General features: G+C 42.6%; 2 protein-coding genes across 4 annotated transcripts; one reads left to right on the top strand and one right to left on the bottom strand.

The window, feature by feature from the left end:
* Positions 1-34: 34 nt before the first annotated feature.
* LOC147148843 (protein FAM180B) lies at positions 35-2,266 on the bottom strand. 2 transcript variants are annotated; one of them, XM_086028973.1, is made up of 4 exons: positions 1,987-2,266; positions 751-903; positions 492-553; positions 35-402 (listed from the first exon to the last, which is right to left on the bottom strand). In XM_086028973.1, exons 2-4 carry the CDS (start codon positions 824-826, stop codon positions 55-57), a joined length of 486 nt encoding a protein of 161 aa, XP_085885099.1. In that variant the 5' UTR covers positions 827-903; positions 1,987-2,266; the 3' UTR covers positions 35-54. The 2 variants fall into 2 exon arrangements, with proteins under 2 accessions (XP_085885099.1, XP_085885098.1); XM_086028972.1 differs by lacking the exon at positions 1,987-2,266 and adding an exon at positions 1,207-1,540 and having other exon boundaries at positions 751-1,023.
* An 823-nt stretch (positions 2,267-3,089) lies between these two features.
* On the top strand, positions 3,090-8,393 carry kbtbd4 (kelch repeat and BTB (POZ) domain containing 4). 2 transcript variants are annotated; one of them, XM_086028222.1, is made up of 5 exons: positions 3,090-3,307; positions 3,731-4,188; positions 4,764-4,905; positions 5,100-5,206; positions 5,595-8,393. In XM_086028222.1, exons 2-5 carry the CDS (start codon positions 3,736-3,738, stop codon positions 6,453-6,455), a joined length of 1,563 nt encoding a protein of 520 aa, XP_085884348.1. In that variant the 5' UTR covers positions 3,090-3,307; positions 3,731-3,735; the 3' UTR covers positions 6,456-8,393. The 2 variants fall into 2 exon arrangements, with proteins under 2 accessions (XP_085884348.1, XP_085884347.1); XM_086028221.1 differs by having other exon boundaries at positions 3,727-4,188.
* Positions 8,394-10,035: the final 1,642 nt, after the last annotated feature.

Raw genomic sequence — 10,035 nt, 5'->3', positions numbered from 1 at the left:
TGCTGCATCACAATGAATTGTTTATTGTTGCGCATGCGCATACCATTTATATTTTTACATATAACTGAAGAGGTAACTTCCACGTAGCTCATGCACTGTGACATTTGCGAGCTGCAGAAGCACTTCCCCCCAGGCCTCCCGGTCCTCCGGTTGGCGTTGATTCCCGGCCCGGTGTGCTGAGAGCACCGTGCTCAAGACCAGTGTCTCAAACTGATCCCGAGTCAGCGGCTGCATCCTCCGACTCTTCAGCATGTCCACCATCTGCTGCATGGAACTCAGACTTCTGGGAATGTTGTCGTTGATCTGAGAGAGGAAGGCCCGCCCAGACCTCATGGATGCCATCTCCTCATCAAGGAGGAAAATGTTATTGTCCTGGTTGAATTCCACTCCACCCAGCAAAATCTGCAAACAGGGATTAAGAAGCAGCTTGTCTTAAATGGAAGCAGAGTGTTGTGATTTATATTCACTGAACTGATGCATGGCAACGGTACCTCGAACATCAGGTTTGCATCAGCAACTGACGAGCCAGTTGGACTTTTACCTGCAGATGCATCTAAAGCAGAAAACACAAACAACTTTGCGAAATGAATTTCAAAACAATATATACATTTTTCAAAACGCATAAAGAAAGGTGGTGCGTGCATGAACATTTGACTTTAGATTGTCTCATTAAACCAGCACGCCCTAACAATGGGGTTAGCCATGCACAGTAAACTCCAACTACTACACTACACTTGTTCTCCATCTTACCTTGTAGTAGTGCTTTTTCGAAACACATCCACATGATGACCAGCTGCCAAATTCTTAATTGGACTTTCATCTTCATTCTTCATTTCCAACATGGCACTACTGCATCCTTCTCCCTTCTCGCTTGTCCATTAGTGAGCTCAGGCAGAGGCAACTCTGTCAAAATACCACACATTTTTTTCCCCCCATGGAAAAAGGAATCCAAAGCCAGATGGCCGTGATGTGGAACAGCAATATTTCGGATCTTGCTCTTTCTGATCCAATGTGTTTTAAATCCTGCAGAAGTGATCAAGGTAGAAAGGTTAACACAGTTAACAGAAGCTAAATAACCCCCTTATTACTCTGCAAATACAGTTTAAGAATATTCGACTATTATATGAATGTACGTACGTATATATTACAGGTCACAGTGTAGCAAAAAACGATTTAAATCGGAAGATTGGTTCGGCATTTTTGTACCTGAAATTGTTTCTTGTCGCATGTATTGAAATACATATCGTATCATCTTTTCTGAGTCATGACACCATGCAGGTATAAATCGGTGTGGTGTTAACGTTTTTTTAATTTTTCTTATTTTATTACCTTGAATAGTTTGGGTCTTTGGAGCGTTTGTACTTGCAGTTACATATATAACAAAAGAAAAACTAAAAAACATAAACAACAGGGATAATGTGGTTGCACAAGTGCGCACCCCTTATATTCTGTATATCTTATAACAGGGATTTGGCTGTGTTCAGAATTAAGCAATCATATTTAAACACAGGTGAAATGGGAGTCGGCACACATCTGACACCATAAACTCTCTCTGATTAACCCCAAATATACATTTCAGCTGCTCTAGCAGACTTTTCTTTTTCTTTCTAACAGAAGCCTGAAGGTTTTGCGATAACACTGACTGATATTTTTAAATGTTCATGATTTCTTCCACTTTGACGATGGCGGATGTTTAATGGGTAAAGGCTTCAGCTAAAGAAAAACACCCCCAAAGCATGCCACCACTCACTGTAGGTAGGATGTTCTTTTTGTGATCAGTAACATAGCTTTCAGAAATGACCAAAAGGTTCAACCTTGGTTGGTTTCATTGTAACAAAGTCTCCCAAACACATGCGGAAAATGATTAGTTAATTAATTCTGAACACAGCCACATCTTATAAATCAGTGTGTACACTTTTACAACTATATTTATATTTCACTTATGTTTTACTTCCCTTCTCAAAAAGATTTTTTTCAATTGCATACCTGTTGTACGCTTTCGGCGTAATTTCTAAAGTTGGAATTGAAAACACTTTTTCAAACACGTACATGTACGCCGTACATCGCGAATCTGTACGGCCAATGTCATTTTTATCAGTATTTTATCCGTTTCTGTTTTTATCGCCTAACTGCAGTCGGGAAACCCAGGGGAGAGCTTTCTCCAAGGCCAGAATTGGAACGTAGTCGAAAAGGGGAGCCCAGTAGCCCAACAACACACGTCAGAGGGAGACAAGGGTTCTTCGCGGGTCCACGCGAGTCCTGGCGCCTGCGCACAACACACCCACACGTCACGCAAAAGCTGTTTTTTTTTAACGTACAAACTGCCACAATGACGAGTTTACGTTTAAAAATGACGTCACAAGTCAAAATGGCGGTTAAGTCAGTGAAAACAAACTTCTTAGTCTTGGTTAGCTTCCATTCTGAACCATCCAGTCCCACTCTCTTCACTCATTTTACCCACTTTCTCCGACGTTCACGGTCCACACAGTGATTGTGGTGTAACCTGTTTTAAGTACATCCCATTTTATTGTGAATATGGAATGGTAATTTACTTTCCATCATGTTATGGTTGGACGATCCAACCGCACGACTACTAGGCATGATTATTACCAGAAATGCTAGGATATTGGGAATTGTCTGTACCTGCAAGCCGCATGTTTACTTTTTTTAAAAGCTGATTTCCGATCATGTGACAGCAGACATTCGAAAATAATGTGTAATGTGTAAGATTATATACCTATATATGTACGTACGGGCAAATTACAACTTTTGTAAGATTCAGTACAGCTCCGGGTGTGACAGGTATGCGATTGATTGAGTTGATGACAGGTTTAGGTCACGTTAATGGAGGAAAAAAGATTTACATGGATTATCTTGGTCTCATTTGTTTATATCACAAAATCTGAAATTTGAACATGGGTATGTAGATATACATTTTTTAAATCCACTCTATGAAGCGACAGTCCTTCAAAATGTTCCCCTTTTAAACACTACAGGGTTTGAAAGTTCATTCTTTTGTCACCTTATATATATTTTCCAATCATACCAAATCCCTACAAAAGAGCCCAACAAAATGTTGTATAAACAATCAAAGCAGCAAACGTATTTGTACATAGATTTAGGGATGAATCCAAATGTAATTGTGCAACTCGAGTAGGTTCCTGCAATATACTTGTGACCTATAAGAGGCAGTATCGTACTTAGATTATCTGGAAACACAAAACAGATGAAGACGATGATCAGCTGACCCTTGCAAAGTTTATTTACTTCGGATGAGCAGTTTCGCTCCTTGCAACAGTGGTTAAAGGTGATTGTCCTGTTTTAATATGATTATTCTAAGCTAATATCTCGTTGAAAATATATTTTTAATAAACGTCAACTGACGGATGAGTTATTTTCTGCGCTGTGCAGGGAGCTGTTCTAACACGCGCCAACGCGATCAGAACAGCTAACGTTAGCATTACTGGCAGATCACTTAGCATCTAAATACTGTCTTTTTTTTATAATGTAGTTCATGTCACGACCTAAAATGAGTTAATTTTAGTTAAATTATGCTCATCGCCATTTATTTGGAGCCACATTCTGGTTGTTTCAATAGCAATTCTGTGTTTTGTGTTCACTGTTTTCAGTCATGTTATGCGCGCAGACCTTTTACAAAATGACCGAATAAATCCAAATGAACCTGGGAGTGAATGCAATTTTTTATTTCTTTCTATTTTTGCCCAGCCAGGCGAGATGGAGTCCAGTGAGGAGGGGGGCCTCAGTGTCGGGGGAGAGGAGAACTACTTCCAGGGTTACACCTTCACCGACCGCTCCCACTCCAGCCGAGTGGTGAAAAGCATCATGGACCTGTGCCTGGAAGACGGCCTGTTTGCCGACGTCACCGTCACGGTGGACGACAAAGAGTTCCACTTACACCGACTCGTGCTGTCGGCGCAGAGCAGTTTCTTCCGTTCCATGTTCACCTCCAACCTCAAAGAGTCCCACAACCGCTGTATCGAACTGAAGGATGTAAGCGCTGCTGTCTTCCAGCTGCTGGTTGACTACATCTACCACGGCACCATTAAACTGAGGGTGGAGGAGCTGCAGGACACCTACGAGATGGCTGATATGTACCAGTTAACGGCTCTCTTTGAGGAATGTTCTCGCTTTCTTTCGCGGACCGTGGAGGTGAAGAATTGTCTACAGGTGAGTTGGTTTTCTCTGGGTTGTTATCAGGGGCTGACTGATAAATGGATTTTTTTTTTTTTACCGATGGCGATTCTGATATTATTAAGAATTACACACCCGATTATTTTTTAAAAAGGTGTAGTTAATATGAAAAAATATTTTTGGAGTCTTGTAACGTTTAAAACAACAATTGTCCATGAAGTGATGATTTCATTTGATACGTATCTTGATACATGGTGTACAATATCATTCAGAACGGTCCATCTTCAAGTGACATGATTCCATTCGATTCAGTGGGATTATGATTTGATTTGAGATGGTTCCGCTGTATCTTTAGTCAGGTTTATTCATGTGTAATATGTTAAAGCTCTCCAAAATCCCAAACTCTTGAAGTTAATTTAATTACAAGAAAAGAAGGAATGTGAAGTAGACAGAGAGAGAGCATCTCTTGGTATTTAAATCCGGCCGATTTGTATTATTTTGAAATTGGCTAGTATCATAAAATAAAATTGGCCAACCAGTTAAACGATAGTTGTTATGACACTTTTTTTTTTTTTTTTTTTTTAATGTTTTGTGATGATATCCTTGCCCAGGTGATGTGGCTTGCAGACAGGCACAGTGACCAGGAGTTGTACACATCTGCCAAACACTGCGCTAAAATCCACTTGGCCCAACTTCATCTGACTGAGGAATTCCTCAATCTGCCGCTCTGTCTGCTCTTAGACATTATCAAAGGTAATACTGCTTCGTGCTCTGACACAATGTGTTTTTTGAAAAATTGAAGCTCACTTATTCCAAGTGTGTGTTACATCACATTACATTCGTAGCATGGACCTACAGAATCAACTTTTTTTTTAACCAATAAAAACAAAGACCACATCTTCAAATGAATGTTATATTATCAAAGTGATTGTTTTTTTTCCCTCCAGATGGAGTTCCAAGCTCCCAGAATCCAACCGTGGCCATCGAGTCATGGATAAATCACAACAAGGTGGAAAGAGAGGAGTTTGCTTGTATTCTCCAAGAAAATCTTAAGGTACGATTTCATACAAAACACTCAGCACATGACTGATATTATTGTTAGATTCAGCACGATTTTCTTAAATGCCTCAAAAATGTTCAAGCTCACTTTTTTATTGATGTCCGTGTCTGAACTATTATGATAGCGTAACTGTAATAATAGTCTTATCAAAATACTGTACTTATGCAAATGCGATGATGGGGAAGGATGTAATTCACACAGAATAACATTCTGTCATGTCCTTGAACAGTGTTTACTGTTTGATAAGAACGCACGATTATATCGTTGATTATTCAACAAAACTCCAGCCAATTATTATTATTTTGAAAAGGCCTAATATCCAAATGGTCTGGCCCGAGTTGTCGGTTTCTGTTTCTGAGTCTTTTTCTTCCTCCGGCCTTAGGAAATCGGTGAGAACGTTCACATTTATCTGATCGGCAAAGAGGACACAAGGACTCACTCTCTGGCCGTCTCGCTTCACTGCGACGAGGACGACACTATCAGCGTCAGCGGCCAGAACAGCCTCTGTCACCAGATCACTGCCGCTTGCAAGCACGGAGGTGACCTCTACGTGGTGGGCGGCTCCATCCCGCGGCGCATGTGGAAGTGCAACATGCACACCATGGACTGGGAGCGCTGCGCGCCGCTGCCCAGGGACCGCCTCCACCACACCATGGTGTCAGTTTCCAGCGAGGACGCCATCTACTCTCTGGGCGGAAAGACGCTGCAGGACACGCTGTCCAACGCCGTCATCTTCTACACGGTGAAGGACAACATGTGGACGGAGACCAGCCAGCTGGATACGGCGGTTTCGGGAGCCGCCGGCGTCAACTTGGGAGGTACCATCTATTTGCTCGGCGGCGAGGAGAACGACATGGACTTTTTCACCAAGCCGTCGCGCCTCATTCAGTGTTTTGACACGGCGTCGCAGAGCTGTCAGATCAAACCCTACATGCTGCCGTTCGCCGGATGCATGCACGCCGCCGTCCACATGGACGTCATCTTCATCGTGGCGGAAGGAGATTCGCTAGTTTGCTACAATCCTTTGCTGGAGAGCTTCACCCGCCTGCGTTTCCCCGAAGCGTGGAGCTGCGTACCCTCGCTTTGGAAAGTGGCCAGCTGTAACGGATGCATCTACGTTTTTCGGGACAAGTGTAAGAAAGGCAACGCGAACACGTTAAAGTTCAACCCGGCCACGTCTGTCGTCTCCGTCATCAGAGGGCTAAAAATCCTCCTGACAAACTGGCAGTTTGTTTTGGCCTAACCTTTTTTCTTTCTTGCTCTGAATGTACATTTACAGTGCGGACACAACTGTTGAGACACGCCTCTTCAATCAGTTCATCAGTGTTATGGATTTTGACGATTTAGACAGTTGAATGCTTCCAACTTTGTGGCAACCGTTTGGGGAAAGCCCTTTTTCCCAGCATGCACCAGTTCACAAACAGGGTTCATAAATGCAAGCTTGGAGAGGAAGGTGATCCAGCCATTAATGTTGTACAAACTTTGTCTTCGGCCTATTAATTTAACCCACCACAGTGAACGCAGCTTCATTTTGGGCTAGCCACTTTTTTTTTTTTTACCATGTTCTGGGTCACCTGAAAGCTATCCCAGTTGACTTTTGGAGATGGCCCCTTTTCAAATGGTCTTTTCCCACCTTAGGCAACATCTAGTGTTTTTACTCAAGCAAGTTTCTCTATTTATAACACCAGTCCAGCTATTTGCATTAGCGCTTGTGTCATTGTGGATGTGTTTGGCGAGGATTCACGCAAAAAGTCGCCACAGCGTAACCAGCGACGAGCGCACCGGTATGTTTATTCATGCACATGCATGCAATTAATATTAAGTATAAACGTTTTGCTACTGTGCAGTTCGTCGTAAACAAATGTTTCATAGCTCCTTAAGTGTCAAATATTGATGTGCATACATATAACAGGATATGTTTTTGGTTGTTGTTTTTTTTTTTTTAAACCTTTCAAATGTGTTTGTCTTACAAAAGTATTTTTTTATGTACTGTGTTTCAGGTCAAATATATTGCTGTAGCGACTTAATGCCACTTTTTTAATTCAACTTTTCTTGCCTTATAGCTTTTGTGAAATGACTTTCTCCACTGATGTTTTATTATCACAGTAATTAGGGATGCCTTTAAGCAACTCAACATTACCCCCCTTATAATGAGGTTCACTGTTTGCGTGAAAAATGTGAACCCTTAATAGACAAGAGACAGGATGGCAGCTGCAAAGAAGTGACTATGTTTCCTTACTCATTCATTGCCGTGGATGAATTTACTTGTCTTTTCACAGTCCAGCCATTCAATCCCAGGAATTTATTTATATTTTTTTTCAATTTTTTTTCAAACGTTAGGACAAAAGAGGGTCTGAAAATGTCTGGTAGTGAATGAGTTGTAGTATGTATACAATACAAACATGAATAGACCGTTTTCTTTCCCTTTGACCCAAGTGTCATCCCCCATATAATCATGATTTCTGTCTTGTAATTTTTTTTTTTTTTTTTACAGTTTACTTACTGTAATTCTGACTGCTGTCAGCCAGAGCTCACACCCAGACGCTCACACAGACTCACCAATGACACAAGACACTCCACCAGGCCCTGCCTCTTAATGGCACATGTATCGAACACACAGACACTACAATATGTTTACAAAGTTTGTTTTCATAAATTTAAGTGCATTCAAGTATGTGGGGGGTGCTAAAACTACCAGTATATATATATTTAAAAAAAAATAAAAAGAGTATTATATGGTCTCTGTACATAACAGATTTTTACCCATTGCTTGTTGGTCTGGTCTGTATCCCCCCCAATAAATGGGGCTCTTTCACGGTATCATCCAAATTGTTAAATGGGGACTTTAGTTTTAAAACTGCTGACAAGATTTGAATGTACTCTCACCTTACTGATGTGCGACTCTCACACATCTGGCATACTGGCATTCGGGCGCAAGTGCATAGTCGTGATAAATAGTCACAGAGAACGCTATCCACAGCGTCAACAAAATAGCATCACTAGTAGTACTAAGCTAGCATTAGCATTGTAAACAAGAGGACATTAGCCACATAGCTGCTACATTGGTAGAATGTCTTTTTTTTGTAATGTGGTGTTTAACACTAAATGTTGTCGGTCTGAAGTTGTATTTGTTTTTTTGGGAATGTACATTCAATTAAAAACCAAAAAGGTGATAAACGTACCTGTCGAGCAGAAATGTTGCTAATTCTGTGTCGCTTCTGAGGTGCTTTGCTCTGCTTTTTCTGTTGTTTTTCTCGGCCCAGTGGTTAGCAAACGAGGGATGAGCATTTTTATATTTCCTAGGGGTGGATATTCCAATATCGTTTCAACTTTGCTCCTCAAGTCCAAGCTCAGAGGGACGTGTGAGGCTCTATGGTTATGCCAGTGCCAGTAACCGACCGTTGCCGTCCAAATTTGTAGGCTCGTCCTCCAAAGGCCAAATTTAAAGGCCATATGATGCAACTTCCAGTGTACCTCAACCGCACGCCGGTGTCCAAATTCACATGGCCTTTGTTTTCTATGCAGACGCGGGCCCTGAGCGAAGGCTTCTTCGGAGAACGCTTTCATAGCGTACATCGTTCTGCTCTTCTTCGACGCTTGGGCTGTCTGAATTCGCCACCGTTTATGTAGTCCACAGAGGCTACATGCGGAGGAGCCTTCGAAGGACCCAGCGTGCGAAGGGTCCTCGAGGACGCAGCCTACGAATTTGGACGCACCTTATGAGTGCGCCGAAAAGTTGGCTAAGAATTTAAACCTCTTCGGTCACGCCTTCTCTGCTTGTTTTCCTTGGATGTGGTGGTTTCTTAAAAATCATAGCGGTGCAAGATGCGACCAAAGTGGGCTGATTTTCTCACAAATCATTTTCCTGACGTACTACTGTCAGGTCAGATTGACCAAAAGTGATACATTTTTTTGAAAAGTACAGACTCCCCCTTTTAATGGCCGTCTAGCTGCACAGACGGAACAGGCTGGAGATGTTTTTTCTAAAGCGAGCGACGGAGGTATTTGTGTCCTTGGTGGACAAAAAGAAGGAGAGAAATCTACTACCGAGAGGCCACGACTTTGATCCCATTGATGTGCTGCAGGAGGCTGTGCAGCTGAAACCCAAGCCTAGTTACATGTCAGACTTTGTGAACTATTCTAAGCGTCAGTTGCTGACGCTGAGATGAGTGGTGGGGCTTTCTGGGAGCACATATGCGCCTCCATAAGGACTCCCGTTTCTAGACTTTCCAGATCGTCGTCTCACGTGCGGGGGGGGGGGGCTGTGTGAGCCCTGGGAAATAAAAGAGCACCTCACTCCATTGTCCAACGTGGGCGCCGGATATACTTTGTTGTGTTGGTCATCCTGAGACGGGTGATGTTAAATGACTGGCTGAAATCGGTATTTAGTGTGAAGGTGGATCGCTAGGAGCTCTAGTGACCTTGGGGCTGCTTGCTGAGGACAGAGCAGAATTCCTGAAGGGACACATGGTTTGGAGTGACAAGGACATCTGCTGTAGCGCCAGCACTACGAGGAAGGTGGAGGGGGCTGGACCGAGGGGTGCTGAGAATTCCTTTTGCTCGGGTGTAGAGGGAGTAGATATTCTGGGATATCACTGCTAGCCCTCGGCTAGGAAACGTGTTTCTTTAGAGTTTTTCAGACAGAAATCCGAGGAAGAACTTTAAAATGCTTCATGCTCAGGGGGGATTATTGCAGAGTTAATTGGGGAAGATATTTGCCTGACCCTTGGGTTTACAACGAAGCCACTGGTGATAATGCTCTCGACTTTGTTGGATCCAGTTTCCTTTCCGTCCCAGCGCAGCCGGAGTTGAGAGACTTGGAT

The sequence above is a fragment of the Filicampus tigris genome, chromosome 4, assembly GCF_054856515.1.
Source record: "Filicampus tigris isolate MCC_2025a chromosome 4, RoL_Ftig_1.0, whole genome shotgun sequence".
NCBI lineage: Eukaryota > Metazoa > Chordata > Actinopteri > Syngnathiformes > Syngnathidae > Filicampus > Filicampus tigris.
Note: the sequence above shows the minus strand (reverse complement) of the source record. Positions and strands in the feature narration are given on the sequence as shown.

Coding starts and splice junctions, on each gene's coding strand:
- LOC147148843 (XM_086028973.1), bottom strand. CDS start 826: ATGAAGATGAAAGTCCAATTAAGAATTTGGCAGCTGGTCATCATGTGG. Junction 554..750: donor CGAAAAAGCACTACTACAAG/GTAAGATGGAGA, acceptor TTTCTGCTTTAG/ATGCATCTGCAGGTAAAAGT. Junction 403..491: donor ATGCAAACCTGATGTTCGAG/GTACCGTTGCCA, acceptor CCCTGTTTGCAG/ATTTTGCTGGGTGGAGTGGA.
- kbtbd4 (XM_086028222.1), top strand. CDS start 3,736: ATGGAGTCCAGTGAGGAGGGGGGCCTCAGTGTCGGGGGAGAGGAGAAC. Junction 4,189..4,763: donor AGGTGAAGAATTGTCTACAG/GTGAGTTGGTTT, acceptor ATCCTTGCCCAG/GTGATGTGGCTTGCAGACAG. Junction 5,207..5,594: donor TTCTCCAAGAAAATCTTAAG/GTACGATTTCAT, acceptor CTCCGGCCTTAG/GAAATCGGTGAGAACGTTCA.